The sequence below is a fragment of the Aquila chrysaetos genome, chromosome Z, assembly GCF_900496995.4.
Source record: "Aquila chrysaetos chrysaetos chromosome Z, bAquChr1.4, whole genome shotgun sequence".
NCBI classification, from domain to species: domain Eukaryota; kingdom Metazoa; phylum Chordata; class Aves; order Accipitriformes; family Accipitridae; genus Aquila; species Aquila chrysaetos.
The window spans coordinates 68,431,753-68,450,164 of NC_044030.1; the positions used below are offsets into that span (position 1 = coordinate 68,431,753).

The 18,412-nt window shown below is 41.0% G+C and overlaps 1 protein-coding gene across 1 annotated transcript in view; it reads left to right on the forward strand.

Annotated features, from left to right (window-relative positions):
* LOC115336827 (chondroitin sulfate proteoglycan 4-like) overlaps nt 1-18,412 on the forward strand; it is a 44,795-nt gene that overhangs the window by 14,317 nt on the left and 12,066 nt on the right. Inside the window, exons 4-7 of the mRNA XM_030004433.1 lie at nt 674-1,144; nt 1,978-2,154; nt 10,221-10,419; nt 13,902-14,033. Of these exons, the coding sequence (XP_029860293.1) occupies nt 674-1,144; nt 1,978-2,154; nt 10,221-10,419; nt 13,902-14,033 (979 nt within the window). The remainder of the gene's footprint in view (nt 1-673; nt 1,145-1,977; nt 2,155-10,220; nt 10,420-13,901; nt 14,034-18,412) is intronic.

Below are 18,412 nucleotides of genomic sequence, written 5' to 3' on the forward strand. Positions count from 1 at the left end.
TGGAGAGACTGACACTAGCAAGCTTCCATTTCTAGAAAGGAAAACTGGTTATGTTAAAGAAAAAGGCTGCCCATATTCTTTGACTCCATTGCATACTGGTGCTTGAAAAAGTTAAGATTTGGAGATGCTGCATTTGTATGTTTTTTTTAGTTGTGACAATTGTTGGTACTTCATGTATCATTCTTAGTTGAGCTGGTGTGAAGTGCCAAGGAAGAAAGGGTTTTGTTTCATTAAGTTTGGAGCTAGCCCAGTTAACACTGAGGATTACATCCAAAATTTTAAAACCACCAAGTCACAAATCTGAGGTCATTTCTCTTTGCTTAATACTTTCCTCCCCATTGTGTGTACCCTTTCCGTAACCACTGTGAGGGTACTCTGGCAGCACATGGCTGTGCTGTTGAAATCCTTGTTTCAGGCAGGGGTCTACGGTTCTTAGGCTGTTAGTTAATTCCACAGTGTGTTCCTTTTCAAAATTTACAAAACACTCCCATGATGTGTTCATTTAATGTCTACTTAAAGTATTGTATTGTATTAGGAACTGTGTAACCCAAATATGGAATGCCAATTAATTAGGAAGACAATCCCAGGGTTAAAAGTGAAAAATTCAGAAGAGAATTATAGAATTTCTCCCATTTCTGTCTAAATAATTTTGGGGTCTGTTTTTAAATTTAAGGTTGTTCATGAAAACAGTTCTCCATCTGAGATAGTGTTCACAGTAAGACACCTTCCATTACATGGATACATTCGGAAGTTTTCATCAGAAGAAAGTTATCTCGGTGCTGACCAAAGGCCAGTTTTGAGCTTCACACAGCAAGATGTTGACGAGGGCAAAGTTCAGTATGTGCAGACAGTTTCTGACCAACTAGATGACCATTTTTCTCTGGATGTGACCAATGGTGTCCGAACAGTGAGTGGAATAGACATCTCTGTAGACATCATCCCCAGGATGATTCCACTGGAAGTACAGAACTTCACAGTAATTGAAGGGGGCTCAAAAGCCCTAAAGGAAGACTATCTAAAAATTTCTGGTAGACACTTTGCAGGACTCAGCTGTGAATTTATTTTAACTGAGCAGCCAAAACATGGGTTTGTTGAAGACTCTCGTGTTCCTGGAATGAAGTTAACCACATTTACCAGAAAACAGGTAATGCACTTAGATCTGCTTTGCTGCAGTCATGATTAATTCTTTGTATTGCTAAAAGCTATGGGATGATTTGGTGGGAGGTGGTGCGATGCATGCGTTTGAGCTTTATTCTGGCCTTGTACTGAAGATCTTTCTGCAGTTGCTAGCTGGTCATTTGGGGTGGGGAGGGAGGGTGCCTTGTTGTTGTGGTGAACCACATCACTTCCTTATATTTCACTGATCACACAGACTAATGTGCTATAATCACACTAGAGTGATGGGCCACTCACACTTAGGCAGAGTTAGGCTCTGGAAACCTAAGACAGACAAGACTGCTGGTACATTTTGAAAAGACCAGAGGAAATGGTGTGTAGATTGATCAAGGAGGAAAGTGGAAAAAAATTATTTTTTTAGGTCATGTCTCTGCTCACAGAGAGCCAGTATGTGCATGATAAGCTAATTTTCAGTCTTTTAGCTCTAAGAAGCAAAACTGTGTCATAAGTCACCATCTACTAATACTATGTACAGTTTATAGATTCCAGGAAAAATTGTGGTAAATATAATGGGACTGGATTTTCCATTTTCCTTTCAGGGGGAAGGGAGAATGCCAAGACTGGCAAATTAAGATATTCTGGCTAGAGGAATGAACAGATGAGCTGTAAAATTTGCTGTTGTGGACAGAACAAAGATAGAGGTACAGATCAGATGGGAGCATAAGTAAAGTCTTCGAAGTCATAAACAGTTGAGGCAATAAATACAGAGGGGCTTGACTACACTTGAATATTTGTGGTTTTTTAATATGGCATTCATTTTCTTTTAGCCATTTTAATTTTTCAGGTTGTTATATTTTTCAGCTGGAACAAGAATTAATCTACTACGTTCACGATGACAGCGAGGAACTGATGGACAACTTTACTGTGATAGTAAATAACACGGAATTGTGGAAACAAAGTTTGCCCCAAACTGTATTTGTAACAGTTACTGCAGTAAATGATGAAGCTCCTGTTATAAAAGTTAACAGAATTCTTCGGGTATGTTTGTCAACATTTTGAAATGTTAAAATTATTTCTAACCTGATACCATTTAATGCACCTTCATTAACAGAGTATTAGGTTTGTATCTGGTGGGATAGTCAATATAATAAATGGTGGTCATGGGATTTAAATAAATTAGCGTTACTGAAGGGAGGTAGTACATGGGTGATAATGTGTATTTAGGGAGATGCTAGTCATCATGAGGAACATTTTCTGCTATTGTAAAGTTTATCTAGAGGGCTGACTGAGCTTTCTTTTGATCTTAAAAATACATGAAGTCTCTTGGACTGACAAAGGGCTTGTGGCATGGGCTGGCTTGCACTTGGATCGTTGTTGTGTTTTAGTGTTGTTTGCTAGGGCATCTTCAAGACTGTTAATGAACAGTGTAGGTTGGAAAAGTACCAAGAGTAGTGATGATGAGGGTGCAAACATCTCACTGTTGTCTTTGCACAGCCTTCAGACCCTGTGCCTCTTGCCACTAAGTGTACCGAAGGGTCAGACCTGCTGATGTGCAGTCTCCTGCCTGCTCCTCTCTGGATTCCCACTGGGATGGGACGAGAGAAAAGAGCAGCATTCTCACTGGCACTTAATTAGAGAATTGACAACGTGTTGGGTATTTATGATACAAACCAGGAATATTCCCTTCTTTAAAAGTTCCTGATAAGAATAATACAATGCAATCTGTGAAAACCTAGGGTGTTAGCAGTCATAAAAATATTAGTGCAGACACTGAAGTTACTACTGTATGATACCATGGGCTAAAAAAAGGACGTGGTAACTTGATTCTAACTCTGCACACCCCCCACCCCCCCCCCATTCCTGAAGAAAATTTAAAAATTGTTGACTGATGCTACCTTTTGCTCTTAATAACCATAGCTGGCTTTTTAATCTTATGATCTTCGAAAAAAGTCACTACTGTCACTTCAGTTTCCGTGCTTTTTCAGAATTATTTATTTATGGGATTGTTATTTGTTTGTGTTATAATAAGAGCACTCAGTAATCAGAACCAATTCATTATGGATACTGTGCCCATGTAAACCAAAAAGTCCCCACATGTAAAGGCTTCCAATCTGAGATCTGATGAGTGAAAACAAATTGGGTGACTCTGAAAAGCAGAACGAAATGGATATGGGTCAGCTAATGAACCTGTGGTCACAGTAAACCAACTGAGAGGCATCAAGACAGAGAAGATATTTAGGAATAGGTTTGAGAGAAGCTAAGCAGGTTATTTTGAGGCTACATCATCCCTAGTGCTGCATGATGCAGTTTATGAATTGGTGGCACCTAAAACATGCATTTAATTTTACATATTTAGTTGTGCGTTGCAGAGGGAGAATGGTTTACTGTAAACATTATCATAACCTTGTGTTGTGTATTTAGCCTTTTCACGTGAGAAAAGACATAATTTTTAAACAGCGATAGGGGTAGTATTGTGCAGCTTCACAGTGACAGCAGGTAGTCCGTGATAATCTGCAGATGCCCACAACACAAGACACCATGCCCTGTGCAGAGACTGCTGGCAGAAGGGCAGACTCGCTTCACAGAGTAAAACCTTCCCTGGTTAAATTAATTACAATGGTACTGTACAGACATCAGCACAACACCCAGTAATGTTTGTCTAGTCACAGACAAAAGGGATATATGTCCAGTCAGAAATTTTTCTGTCTCCTTTCTGGTGCATTGCTGGCATTGAACTGCAGTCTGTTAACAGAACTGAGGCTGTGCAGTGCAGTGCAGTGCAGCATATGGATTTTTCTAAAAATATCTGTAAGTCTAGGCTTCCCAAGAACAATAATAACACAGCTTAACCTAGCCAAAGTTGGTCCTCTCTGCTGGGGAAGCAGTTTGCATACCCAGAACCAGGATGCTGCCTTTGTGCCTGTGGTTTTGCTGGTCATGCATAAGCTATTGCTGAGAAATAACTTTTATTTTTGTCATGAGTGGGTACTAATATGCACACGTGTGTTGGGTTCATGTGCAGACTAAAACAAATCTGGTAGTCGAGTTACATGCTGGGAGGATTACACTGAGATGATCCTCTTCAAAGCAAACTTGCACATCCAAAGTAGGTGGGAGAAAATGGGTTTTTCTTAGTCTTGCTAAATATCAAGATGAGCTGGGCATTGCTGTGTAGGGTGATAACTTGCTGGCTCCACATTCTAGCCAAGCAGTCTGTGCTCTTCAAGGACATTGCTAGTGGCAAATGTTGAGTAATAAACTGTGTGTTGCTTTTAAAAAAGCAGTAGCTCTTTTATATCTTTTGAAAGGTTGGAAATGTACAAAATATACAAAAGTATAAAATGAAGGACCAGTACTGTGAAAACTGAAGTCCAGTAGGACCATTTGAGTTGACTGAAGTTTAGCACCTCAGAAATTTTGCAGATCTCAATGCAAAGAGTGAGAAAGAACTGCTGAACAATTAAAAAATAGATTAGCATATGGCATCTGCTGTTGAGAAATAGCCTCTGGAAAGAGCTGCATTATGTGGCCAGTGAGGTTGGCGTGACTATATGAAACTTAATTTTGGCCTTTGTCATGGGGCTTCTGGCCAAATGCAGGAAACTGTTGGGCATGTGTGCACATGCTGAATGAGTCCTTCAACTCTAGCTCCCTCACTTCTGAGGCATCCATAACATCCCTTCTTCAAACAAACTTGTCTGTTGTTATGAAGGTTATGAACACCATCAGGGTTATGAACACCATGGGGGGATTTCAGGAGGACAAACAACCAAACATTTTGGGAGTTGTTTCTGATTTTTCTCTAGGAAATGAAAGTAAGTGAAATTTTTAGGGGGTTGGGTTTTTTTTTGGCTGAGAATTTATGACGTGCTGAAGTATTTACATTAATTGTAACATATGAGATGCAGAAAGTTTTACTGTCCTGAGAGCTTCTGTAATGTACGCTAGTAATCCTTGCATTTAATTTAAAGTCTTTCCATTAGAACAGTAAGTGCATGAGGGATGTGTTTATTTAGAAACTATACAGCGTTTTAGGTGTAATATCCTAAAATTTCCACAGGTTCTATGGTAATTTTTTTTTCTGGGGTGGGAATGGGGAAGGGAAATAGGATATTTTTAAGAAAATCACTATCCTGGCATTATTTGCTGCATTTATGTATGTGTTTAAATATATTTATGGGTAGTGATGCTGTGAAATGACTGTATCCTCCTGTTGCCACAAGAGGGCTGTATTTTCCTAGAATTAGATTTAAAAAAAAACCCATTGATTTTTTTGTTTGTTCGTTTGTTCGTTTTGTTTTCTTTAAATCACTCACTCACCAGAGTATTAAAATGGCCGTGAATATAGTGTCTAGTAGGATATGTAGCATGCAAGGACATACTGACAAGCTGAATGCTGTAAGTAAAGCAGAATGAATTACTTCCTATTGGGCAGTGTCATGAACCTTTTTTTTGGACCATGCCTGTGGAATGTGTTAGGCACATGCAAAATTAGTGTAATGCAACATCCTGGAAGCTCAGATACAGTTTTCATGGTGCTCTTCAAGGAGGACTTGATCCCAGATGTGGAAAATAAGACACTTGTACAGTATTTGCAGAATTGTAAGTGTCTGCTTCCCTACAGCCTTTTTCAGCTCTTGGATCTCCTTTCATTCCTCAAGGATCACGTTGCAGGTCATGTACAGTACTTTAAAAAGCATTGTGTGTTAGTGTGCTGGAACAGTAGAAGTAAACACTAGCTTTATAGAAAAAAAGCTCATTTTTTCCTTTAGTAAAAAAATTTCAAAACTCTAGGGCATTTAATGAGTCATTTGTAATATGTTTGCATAGTCCTTTCTTATGTTTTTGCATATTCTGTGTGTGACCTTTTATTTTCTTCGTAGGATAACCTGACTCAAGTGCTACTGAGATGAGTTAAAGGGTCTCAGTACAAAACCAGTGACACTGATGTGCTTATTTGGTGCCACTCAATAAGTCAGCCTTTGCTATTACTTGTCATCTTATGTTTTCATAGGTGGCGTCTTTTATCAAACTTCAATAGTAGTAATTACATTACAGTGAAATACATATTTCAAGGGAAAAAGTAGCTATTTCGTGGTTACAAGATACTTTCTATTATAAAATGTTAACACAACTTCTGTTTCAAACCTTTTTATCTATTTAGAAAACACATATATATAGTGGGGGTCTGCTACAGGCTACCTGACCAGCAAGACCCAGCTGATGAGCCCTCTACAGAGAGGTGGGAGCAGCCTCACGGTCACAAGCCCTGGTCCTCATGGGAGAGTTCAGCCACCCTGATATCTGTTGGAGGGACAATACTTGGCAGGGCATAAGCAATCCAGGAGGTTCCTGGAATGCATTGATGACAAATTCCTTCTCCACATGATAGAGGAGCCAATGAGGAGAGGTGCTATGCTGGACCTTGTTCTCACCAGCAAGGAGGGGCTGGTGGGTAATGTCAAGCTCAAGGGCAGCCTTGGCTGCAGTGACCATGAAACGGTGGAGTTCAAGATCCTTAGGGCAGTGAGGAGGGCACACAGCAAGCTCACTTCCCTGGACTTCAGGAGAGCACACTTCGGCCTCTTCAGGGATCTGCTTGGTAGAGAACCATGGGATGAAGTCCTGGAGGGAAGAGGGGCCCAAGAAAACTGGTTAATATTCAAGGGTCACCTCCTCCAAGCTCAGGAGTGATGCATCCCAACAAAGAGGAAGTCAGGCAAAAATGCCAGGAGGCCTGCATGGATGAACACGGAGTTCCTGGACAAACTCAAACACAAAAAGGAAGCCTGCAGAGGGTGGAAGCAAGGACAGATAGCCTTAGAGGAATACAGAAAAATTGTTTGAGTAGCCAGGGATCAGGTTAGGAAAGCAAATCCCCGATAGAATTAAATTTGGCCAGGGACATCAAGGTCAACAAGAAAAGTTTCTATAGGTGCGTTGGTGATAAAAGGAAGACTAGGGAAAATGTGGTCCCTCTCTGGAAGGAAACGGGAGACCTGGTTACCTGCGACATGGAGAAGGCTGAGGTACTCAATGACTTTTTTGCCTCAGTCTTCACCAGCAAGCGCTCCAGCCACACCGCCCAAGATGCAGAAGGCAAAGGTGGGGACTGGGAGAATGAAGAACCACCCACCATAGGAGAAGGTCGGGTTCAAGACCATCTAAGGAACCTGAAGGTGCACAATTCCATGGGACTTGGTGAGATGCATCTGCAGGTCCTGAGGGAACTGGCGGAGGAAGTGGCTAAGCCATTATCCATCATATTTGAGAAGTTGTGGTGGTCCGGTGAAGTTCCCACTGACTGGAAAAGAGGAAACATAACCCCCATTTTTAAAAAGGGAAAAAAGGAAGACCTGGGGAACTACAGGCCAGTCAGTCTCACCTCTCTGCCCTGCAAGATCATGGAGTAGATCCTCCTGGAAACTATGCTAGGGCACATAGAAAATAAGAAGGTGATTGGTGACAGCCAACATGGCTTCACTCAGGGCAAATTGTGCCTGACAAATTTGGTGGTCTTCTGCGATGGGGTTGCTGTGTTAGTGGATAAGGGAAGAGCAACGGACGTCATCTACCTGGACTTGTGCAAAGCATTTGACAGTGTCCCACATGACATCCCTTGTCTCTAAATTGGAGAGACATGGATTTGACGGATGGACCACTCTGTGGATAAGGAATTGGCTGGATGGTCGCACTCAAAGAGTTGTGGTCAACAGCTCGATATCTGAGCGGAGAGCAGTGACGAGTGGTGTTCCTCAGGGGTCGGTTTTGGGACCGGTGCTGTTCAACATCTGTGTCGTTGACATGGACGGTAGGATTGAGTGCACCTCAGCAAGTTGCTGATGACACCAAGCTGTGTGGTGTGGTCGACACGCTGGAGGGAAGGGATGCCATCCAGAGGGACCTTGACAGGCTTGAGAGGTGGGCCCATGTGAACCTCTTGAAGTTCAACAGCGCCAAGTGCAAGGTCCTGCACATGGGTCGGGGCAATCCCAAGCACAAATAGAGGCTGGGCAATGAGTGGATTGAGAGCAGCCCTGCGGAGAAGGACTTGGGGATACTAGTGGATGAAAAACTGAGTATGAGCCAGCAATGTGTGCTCACAGCCCAGAAAGCCAACTGTATTCTGGGCTACATCAAAAGAAGTGTAATCAGCAGGTCAAGGGAGATGATTGTCCCCCTTTACTCCTTTCTCATGAGACCCTACCTGCAGTACTGCATTCAGTTCTGGGCCCCCCAACATAAGGAGGATGTGGACCTGTTAGAGGGAGTCCGGAGGAGGGCCACAAAAATGATCAGAGGGCTGGAGCACCTCTGCTGTGAAGACAGGCTGAGAGAGTTGGGGTTGTTCAGCCTCAGAAAAGCAGGCTCTGGGGAGACTATATAGCGTCCTTCCAGTGCTTAAAGGGGGCCTACAGGAAAGATGGGAAGGGACTTTTTATCAGGGAGTGTAGTGGTAGGACGAGGGGTAATGGTTTTAAACTGAAAGAGGGTGGATTTAGATTAGATATTAGGAAGAAATTCTTTACTGTGAGGGTGGTGGGACACTGGAACAGGTTGCCCAGAGAAGTTGTGGCTGCCCCATCCCTGGAAGTGTCCAAGGCCAGGTTGGATGGGGCTTTGAGCAACCTGGTCTAGTGGAAGGTGTCCCTGCCCATGGCAGGGGGGTTGGAACTAGATGATCTATCTTTAAGGTCCCTTCCAACCCAAACCATTCTATGATTCTATGATATAATTTCATTTTAGTATCTCTTTTTCCATGGCACATATTTTGTGACACAATGTAGTCTGAAATCTTTCCTCTATTGAAGTGTTGTGGCAAAAATCCCAGTGGCTTGAAAAGGTTTTCTTCCATTGTTTTTATTAAAAAGTAAAATTAATACTTAGGGAAAAATCTGTGATTGCTGATTTTTGGTTTTAGCAGAGGTAAAATGCCCTTTTTCAAGGATTGTGTTCTCTCTTCAACCATTTGGTGTGATGTTACTACCAGATACTTGTTAAGTGTACTAAGATCCTAGGAAGGCAGGAAGGGATGATGCAGTATGTGTTTTGAAGCTCAAGCGGAGGTTTTTAAAGGCTCAGGCTCTTAAGATTGTATGCTATGATATAAATTCTGCATGGGAAGAATTGGTGTCATCGTATTGAATATTTGGGAATTTCCATTTTATGTTGAGATAAATATGTATTGTTGTTTGTTAGTCTTAGTACTTTTGTCTGTAATTCCAAGTAGATACAATAAAGATGAAGAGTAAAATGGGCTGTTGCTCATCCTTTCCAAACAAATTATCCAGTAAGATATGGATGAAGCTCACGCAGCAGTCCTTTCTTCTTGAAAGAAGGATCTTGTAGTTTGTGCATATCTTAAGCTAAAAAAAAAAAAAAAAGACACATTTAGATTTACTAGTGTTAAGTAATGGGTTTTATACAATCTTTCTAAAAACTAGTTAGCTATTTTGTCCAGAAGCATGACCTTGCAAAGTGCTAAGCAGCTGTTGGAGGTGTTGAGTCCTTCATCTCCCACTGGACTGAGCACCTCTGTGGGTTGTTTGGTGCACTAAAAAAGGGCCTTTAGTGCATGTTGTTAGAAGGAAATGATCCAGCTACAAGAAGTGTTCCATTTCTATTAGAGAGTGTGCTGTCCCTGGGCTGTTTTCTTTTTTCTTTTTTGCTGGTGAAAGTAGAGCATATTGAATGCCTTGCCTGCTGTGAAGTACATGACACTAATATTCATGTGTATTTGTTGGAAAGGAGCTCCTTGACTCAGTTATCATAATACAATTTTGTTATGTTTGTAAGAGTTTGGATAGTGCCTGACAAATAGAGCACTCATGCTGCAGCTCTCTAAAACTCAAACTGGTGTAGGGTGTGTTTGCTTGTATTATTTTGTGGTCTTGTTTTTTGAAAACCATTTGCCAGCATGAACTGTTCCAGTCCATTAGAGATTTGGATGTATAGTAAGGAAACTTCTCATAGCTGCTAGTGTTGCACAGCACAAATCTTTCTTCCTTCTTTTTTTTTTTTTTAGTTTGCTTTTTTCCCCTGAGGTTTTTTTTTTTGTATGCATTTTCTTTAATACTATAATTTTTTTATTTTTGCTTTTCTAGGTCTGGGTGGGTTCAGTCACAGAAATAACTATTGATGACCTCTGTGCGGAAGACAAGGACTCCTCACCATCAGAACTGATATATTCCATTACTCCACCTAGCAATGGGCACTTGGCTCTGAAGTCTTCTCCAAACAAGAGCATCCTTAGTTTTACCCAGGCTCATATAATTGAAGGACAGCTGGTATTTGTACATGATGGTATGTGGTTTCAAAAATACCACTTTTGTTACCAAAATACTGCTCCTATTCAGTATATTTGTGTTTGTAATCCTTTGAAGATCTTGTAATGTCACAAAAATCTCAGAGCACCAGTTATGTGATACATCATGTCACAAACTAAACAGGAGAGGGTCTGACGAGTACTTCTTTCTGAATACAGGTCTGCAGTAGGGGAACATTGCCATGCAGCTTTCAGAGGAAAGAAATCTATTTTTTTGACCGTTGTCATTGAGAATGTCCTGAAGTCTTTCTGTCTTGCTACAGTGTAGAGCTATTCATGGACCAACAGTCTCTCAGATACCTGCCACAGTGTATTTGTGTTCCTGAGCAGCTTTGGGCAATGAAGTTATGGTTCATCTGCGTGATGTCAACCTCCCTTTCAGGCTGTGAAGGAATTCAGCTGTAACCATTGTCTCTTTTTTCTGCCAGTGGCCAGAGCTAGAGATTGGGTTATTTGTGCTGCTGCTACGGACAGAATGTGTGGGCAGTTAAAAAAGAAGTCAGGGCAGCTTCACAGATCCTTGAGTGGCAGTGCTGGGAAGCTGCAGGAATGAACATCCCAGCGGGGTTCCAGGCAGAGGAAGAGGTGGGGCTTTTACAGGGCAATAGCTGCTGTTCTGCTGCTCTAGCTGTATTTTTGTGTTACCTCAGCTAAAAGAAGAAAGGAAATGCTAAAGAAGGAATAAACCAGTTTTGGGGAAGGAGATGGGAGAGGTGCAGCACTCCCTTGCCAGCCCCGAGGCAGGCTGGAATTATTTCTAGAGCTCCCTTGGCTGCAGCAGTCATTCTAGATCTTTGCTGTGTCTTCATGAGGCTTGGTGCAGGTTAATGTACTCTGACTTCCGATGCACTGTCTTGTAGGGTGCATATGTATTGCTGAAATTGCTTTAGAAGCAGCTGCTGGTGAGCTGTAAGTATCCCGCTCAAATAATTTGCACAGGAAATGAAAGGTCAAGAGCGTGGCAAAAGTGAGCCAAGCTGTTGAAATTTTTCCAAGGGAGGCTTTGACTTGTGAAAACCCCTATGGTGGCAGGACGGTGGTAGTCTCAGCGTGAGGAAATGAATCCACTCTGTGTTCCAGAAAGGGCAAATGCACATCTGTAGTCTTCGGAAGTGAATCTTGATTAATAAAAGTAAAAAGAACAGCAAATTTCATTCTCCAGTCAGTGGGAGTGTGGGTTGTACAGTGAATTTGAAATGTAAAATTGCCCAGGTCATGTGTCAGCTCTTGCAGCTGCTCTGACTCTGCCATCTGCTAAGCCTCACGGCCTCCAGTGTTTCAGAAAGTACTTTGGACATTTTGTTTCTTTTCCTTTCTCACTCTGTGATTTTCTTTCCTCCTTCATTTTGGGCTGTTGCTAGAAATGTACTTGTTACTCTCACCTTCTTGCTCCAGCCTTGTCCTGGGGCCTTTCCTTATCTGGTTACTGTCATTCAGCTTTTTACCCCTTTTCTCTTCAGCTGCCCTGTCCCTCGTCTTCAGTCTTCTAGTGTGTGCTAGCTTCTTTGGCTCCTCCTGGGAAGTACCCCCACTTCATGTTTTCTACAGCCTGGCGTATACTCTTCCTGCTCACTCTTGCCCTTTTCAAGGGGAAAAGCAGCATCTTCTTGGCTGAGCCAGCTCTTCCATCCCCTGGCTGTTCCTCATGGCACCACAGATCTTTTACATCTGTACATGGCAGTGACTCCCCATCCTCAGGGTCTTTTGTACTGCCAAAGGAAGTATTACCATACTTCGCTTTTATGCCTCTAACATTAGACCTCATAAAATTTTCCCTTCATCTTTGCTCAGTCTTGTGAGTTGCATTATGCTGCTTATTCTGTGCTGCGAGTTGCAAATCTCACTCTTTGTTCTCATGTTTTTCCCTTAAATTTTGTGTTTGTTTCCTCTATAATGCCTGATTGTTCTGTCACCAGTGAAAATGCAGAAGCAGAACATATCTTTTCTTTTCTGTACTCCTCTTTCAGTGCGAGAATTCCTTCCCTTTTCCACCCTTGCTTCACTCCAGGGTGCTCCCATCCTGTTTTCACAGTATGGGGTCTGCCCTTAAACCCTGCCAATGTTTTCCTTAGGGCAGTACTGAATTGAAGTCTTGTTGGTTCTGAAGTCTCAGTGTCTTTTCAGTGCAATTTTTATAATCCTCCTGGTGTCCTTTTTATCACCCCTGATCAGATATGCCTTTAAAAATTAATTGCGATAAAATAATACATGCTCCACCCAAGCAGCACTTCAGGATTTAGTTCTGTTCCTGACTCTGCCAATGACAAAATGTCTGTGTCAATCGAGCAGTTGACCTGCACTAGCCAAAAAAGGAGGTGAGGCTAAGTAAGCCTTTTTTTTCCAACCTGAGGCAAAGAGGAGACTCCTCAATGCCTTTTTAAATGTACACCTACTTGTGCATTTTTATCAAGAGAAAACATCAGAGAATAAAAACTTTTAAAATAAAAACAATATAATGTCCCAGAGGTGCTTCAGTGCCTGGCTGGATATAAGAGCATTGCCTAGGGGAGTTGTTAACTATAATCTCAGAACCCATATTTGATTCTTCTGATATGTTAATTTATAGTTAGGCAAGGAGTGCTGATCTTTATGTGAAAGTACATGGCACTCTCTCACTTTCAGGGTATATATTCATCTAGCAGTATCTCATGGCTAAAATGGGCACAGCAAGTAGAAGAGCAATGGTAATGGTTTGCAACAGTTAATGTTTCAATTTTTCATTTTCTCTTTCTGCCTAATTAAACAATCTGGGGAGCCTCTACTTAAAGCAGTAAGTCAGTTCCGAGAGATGTATTTTTATAGGAATCCACTCAGACTCCAGGAGGTATTTTGCTATAGCTTGTGCCAAAGTACATACAGGTCCTAAGATTAAAGAAAAAAATGTGTGTTATTATGAGTACACATAACCTCTGAAATAGTTTAAGCTGTGACAACATACGCTCTTCAGGAAAGCTGAAGCAGAGTGAAGAGGCAAAGGAAACAACCTGAGAGTTGATTCCATCCTTTAAATGTAAATCAAAATGAAAGAACATTCTAGTTGTTTCTCTCCCCAAATTCCTTCTTTGCTAAAATGTGACTGTTTAAGGGCTTTGGTCCCTCCTAAGATACAAAAGGAGCAGGAAATCTGGGAGTCATTGTCTCCCCAAGTTTAACTTGGTTTCAGCTCCACTGGGGTCAGTGAAGAAAGGAAGGAAGGGGCACTCTGCTGATTTACATCTAAGGGACGTCTGGCCTTCAGTGTAAACAACAGCCAGTAGTTCTTCCTTCAGAAGGTGTTCTCTGCATTATTAATTTATTTAATTCTAATTAAGATACAAAGGTACTGATCAAAAATTGCTTCAGGATGACTTTGGATATATTTCACTGTAGCTAAGAGCAGAAGGTGTCCAGTGTATGTTTGTATGTTTTGGATGACAAACAGAATAATACAAGAATAAATTAATATTTTTGTTTTCTACAGGAGCAATGTCTGGAGGCTTCAGCTTTCAGGTAACAGATGGTTTGAACTTTGCACCTCGGCAGATTTTTAGCATCACAGCTCGGATGCTAGTCATTAGCCTTGAAGTGAACAAAGGACTCGGAGTCTTTCCAGGTCCGTTTTTAAAGATTACCATGATTTCGTCCACTTGAAAACATTGCATAATATACAGTTATTTGTTAGATAGCTAGCTGGCTGAACTATAGAAAACTGTACCTGGGAACATCTATCTGTCTGATTTTTAAAAGAACAGTTATGTTTTCTCAAACTACATATTGCTTTATTGTTTTACAGTCTTTAACTTTTTGATATGCGCATGTGCTTGGAGTCATGGAAATTGCCAGTGAAATATATAAGCACAGTGTGACAATAACGGTGTCTGCCTAAGTTCTGAACATTCCCCATTCAGATTTGTTTAAAAGGTCTATATTATATTCACATATTTAGAGGTGTCTTAGCTAGTTGTGATTTTGCCTGGTAAAAGCAGAGTGAAGCTTGTGTCTGTGGAATTCTGAATAGCACACGTAAGCTCGTCAGATTGCTAGTTCGCTTTCTTATTGTTTAAGCTGAGTTATGGAGAGCAGCACAGACTCACTGATGAATCAGGAGGACTAAAAACTTTGATTCGTATTTGTGCATTTGGAACTAGTTGGATCAGCAACTGAGTATTTTTTTTAATGAAATCCTACTCCTGCAGGAGTTGATGTGTTAAGAGAGTCTTGCCAAAGCCATTTACTGCTTTGCATTGAGAAGAGTAATCCCTCATTGGGTTAGTAATCTAACATTAATTGGAGGACTAAAGGAGAAATGAATATTAGTCTTCTCTCAGCAATGTCTTGTGTCACACTTTTGCTTTTGCTACCTTCTTTTTGCTGTGAACATGATCTGTACAGCCAGAGAGAGAGATTGAGAATTGGTAAAGCTCTACAGGTATTTATCTGTACCTTGATTTATTAATTTGATACAGAAGAGGAGCATGTTAGGTTCTTAAACTTCCTGAATATAAGCTGTCTAAAAAAAAAGGCTTGCAACAAAACCCCCTCAAACACAGGCAACAAAAAATGAGATTGTAGCAGCATGATCTTCTAATTCAGACGGTATAAATGGGATTCACATAAATCCACTTACAAAGCTTACTAATCTGCGATTTTGGTGTGTAAGGTTGCCTCAGGCACAGGGATTTATAGGAATTCTATCTTAAGCCAAAGATAATTGTAAGAAAAGTATGCATGATACATCCATAGGAGGCAAAGTCTCTAGACTGTCAATCAGTTCTCCAGTTTGCAAAATACACTATTTCTTTCAGCACTGCAAGCTGTATTCATCTAAGCCTACCGTTTTTTCCTGAATTCTCACTTACTTTGGCTTAGCAAAATTCCTTTTTGGTGTTAAAAAGTATTACTAGCTTTTTCACCTGTTCTCTTTATGATACTTTTAAAAGACATTCTGGAGCTGTATGGGTTTCAGCTGTACTTGCTCATCATGAAATTACTATTACAACAATGATGGTGCCAAATGGTTAACAGATTTAAAAACAATAGCCAGTGTCCTGCTATAGTTCGTAGCACTGCAGAAAAAGTGAGTTTTGAGACAACTTGAAGAATCTTCTCTTTGGGGAAGTAAAAATTGAATATATCGTGAGGAATTTGCCATGTCTTCATGACTGGGTGTAATCTATTCTCTCAAGAGAATATTGTTCTGCAATTTCATAAGAGTATGTACTGCTGTCTTCTTTTGTGTTAGATATACCAGATTTGTTTATACACTTTATGGATTTTTTTTTTTCTTCATCAGAAGCTTGTTTTATTCAGTGTGCTCAATAAATTGATTGCTAGATACATGAGTTTTTTCTTACGTATGCTAGATATCTACAATGTGAGAATTTGCCCTCTTCAGGGAAGCAATTGCTCAAAGAATGAAGGAGCTGAGTTGCTCTTTGAGAAGGAGATGCAGCCTGACTTGTAGGTATTTGGAAGCAGAGCTGTCTAAGCAGTCTGTAGATGAGATGATTTGTAACTGCTTAGCAGTGATAGGCAGAATGCTCATGCCAAAGCCCTTTTCAAATCTTAAATGTAGGCAGTAAAAATGGATACCAAGATTATTAGGTACCGATGATGGCCTTATGCTGTTGCATTTTACTCATACGCATTAGCTTGGCCCTACTCTTCGTCACTGTTGTGGTTTTACCCCAGCCAGCAACTAAGCACCATGCAGCTGCTCACTCACTCCCCCACCACCACCCAGTGGGATGGGGGAGAAAATCAGGAAAAGAAGTAAAACTTGTAGGTTGAGATAAGAATCGTTTAATAGAACAGAAAACAAGAAACTAATAATGATAATGACAACACTAATAAAATGACAACAGTAATAATAAAAGGATTGGAATATACAAATAATGCACAGTGCAATTGCTCGCCACTTGCCGACCGATGCCCAGTTAGTTCCTGAGCAGTGATCTGCCCCTCCCTGCCAACACCCCCAGTTTATATACTGGGCATGACACCACACGGTATGGAATACCCCATTGGCCGGTTTGGGTCAGCTGCCCTGGCTGTGTCCCTTCCCAACTTCTTGTGCCCCTCCAGCCTTCTTGTTGGCTGGGCATCAGAAGCTGAAAAATCCTTGACTTTAGACTAAACATTACTTAGCAACAACTGAAAACATCAGTGTTATCAACATTCTTCTCCTACCTAACTCAAAAACATAGCACCGTACCAGCTACTAGGAAGACAATTAACTCTGTCCCAGCTGAAACCAGGACAGTCACCCATCCTTCTTGTGTGTCTTCCTCCCCTCTGTTCCTTTCCCCTGCGTTTGGGTGGGGTTGGTTTTGTGACCTCTCTGCTCCCGTGTTTGGGAACAAGTAGACAGTATTCTCAGTTCCCTTTCCTTCACCCAGTTGTTTGGCTGGCAAATAATCTTCCTCTCCCTGTTGAGATGTGAGACCAGAGCAGAACTACTGTGGGTGCTGTAAAAGGTTCTCAAGTCTCAGGACAGAAGTGGGTGAAGGAGAAGGTTATGTCTGGGGGAGGATCCCATTTTACAGGAAAGTGTGAGAGACTTTATTGTCTGGGGCCCTACACTGTATTTCAGCCTGTGCTGTGCAGTGATTGAGATCAGGTCTATTAGGAACAAACGGGGGCTTTGTGGCACACATCCTCTGTCCCCATGTCCGTGCACTGTGATGGTGGTGGTGTGATAACCTGATACAGTTATGAAAAATTGGAGCAGTAACTTCCGTCACTACGGTGTGACTATGTTTGAGAATTACTCTGTCTTACTCTGTTAAGGCAATGAGGCCTGATTTGCATAAGTAGGAGGTTATTGTGAAATAACTGTATTTGCAGATACACATGGTCTGATTTACTGTTGCTCTCGGTTGCACATTCCTGACCACATCTGCTCTACATACAACACAAGGTTGTGCTTCCCTCTCTGCTTGTCACGCAAAAAAGGGAAAAGAAGAGAGAGTAAGAGGAGGGAGAGTCCTTGAATTAGATACAGTGTGGGAGAATTTTTCTAGACCTGAGGGATTGCTTCGCTTTTCAAAGCAGTATGGACACAGAGAGGCATGGAAGGGTAAAAAGGGGAAAACAGGCAGAGCCAGAAGTTCTCGTTTCATTGTAACAACTCTATTTCAAAGTAGATGTGGTTTGAACCAGGGCACAACTACATGTAAACAGGCAGAATCTTCACATTACTAATGGCTTGCAAAACATCCCCATTTTTCAGTTTGCTTACCTTATTTTTTCTTCTGAATATTATAGCAGGAACATGTTATTTTGTGTTATTCCTGTATAAACATTATGCTTTATTGAAGATGGATTGATAATTTGGACTTCAAGGATATATACTGCTAGTATCTGAAATTATGTATTGATACCTATGAAAGCTTGTTGCTCAAGAAAAGAAGAGAAAATGTAAAAATGGAAGCAGAAGTGGGGCAGGGAGAATAGGATTATGGGAATCTATTGCTCCTCCAAAAGTATCATGAAACATGAGATTTAGTTTGCTGAGTGTGTACCATGAAACAGTGCATCAAAAAGAAGCCAAATAAAACTTCTTTTTTCTTTTAGGAAATTACTAGGTTTGGTTTTGTCACAGCTATGGCAAAAATTGTCTTGGTTTGACTAAATGCCAGGAAGTTCTTTATAATCTTTATAATATTTAAGCCAGAAGGTACTGGTTAGTGTGGTGCTATGTATTAAAAGGATTTTGTTACCTGTCAGTCTCCATCCATCTTAATAATACATTATTTCAGTTCAGGCCGTTATTTCTGTTATGTGATGTTCTTCCTAATTTGTTTAATTCACTATTTATTTTTTATTTTCATTTAATGAAAATCATCTTTCATATCCATAAATTGTGGTTCAAGCTTCTGGTAATAATCGATTTTGGTTTGTGTTTTCACTAGAAAGTTTGCTGTGTTAAGGCATCTCCCTGCCAAATCACCCTGCCTTCTGTGGGCAATGGTGACTTCAGCTGGAGTTTGA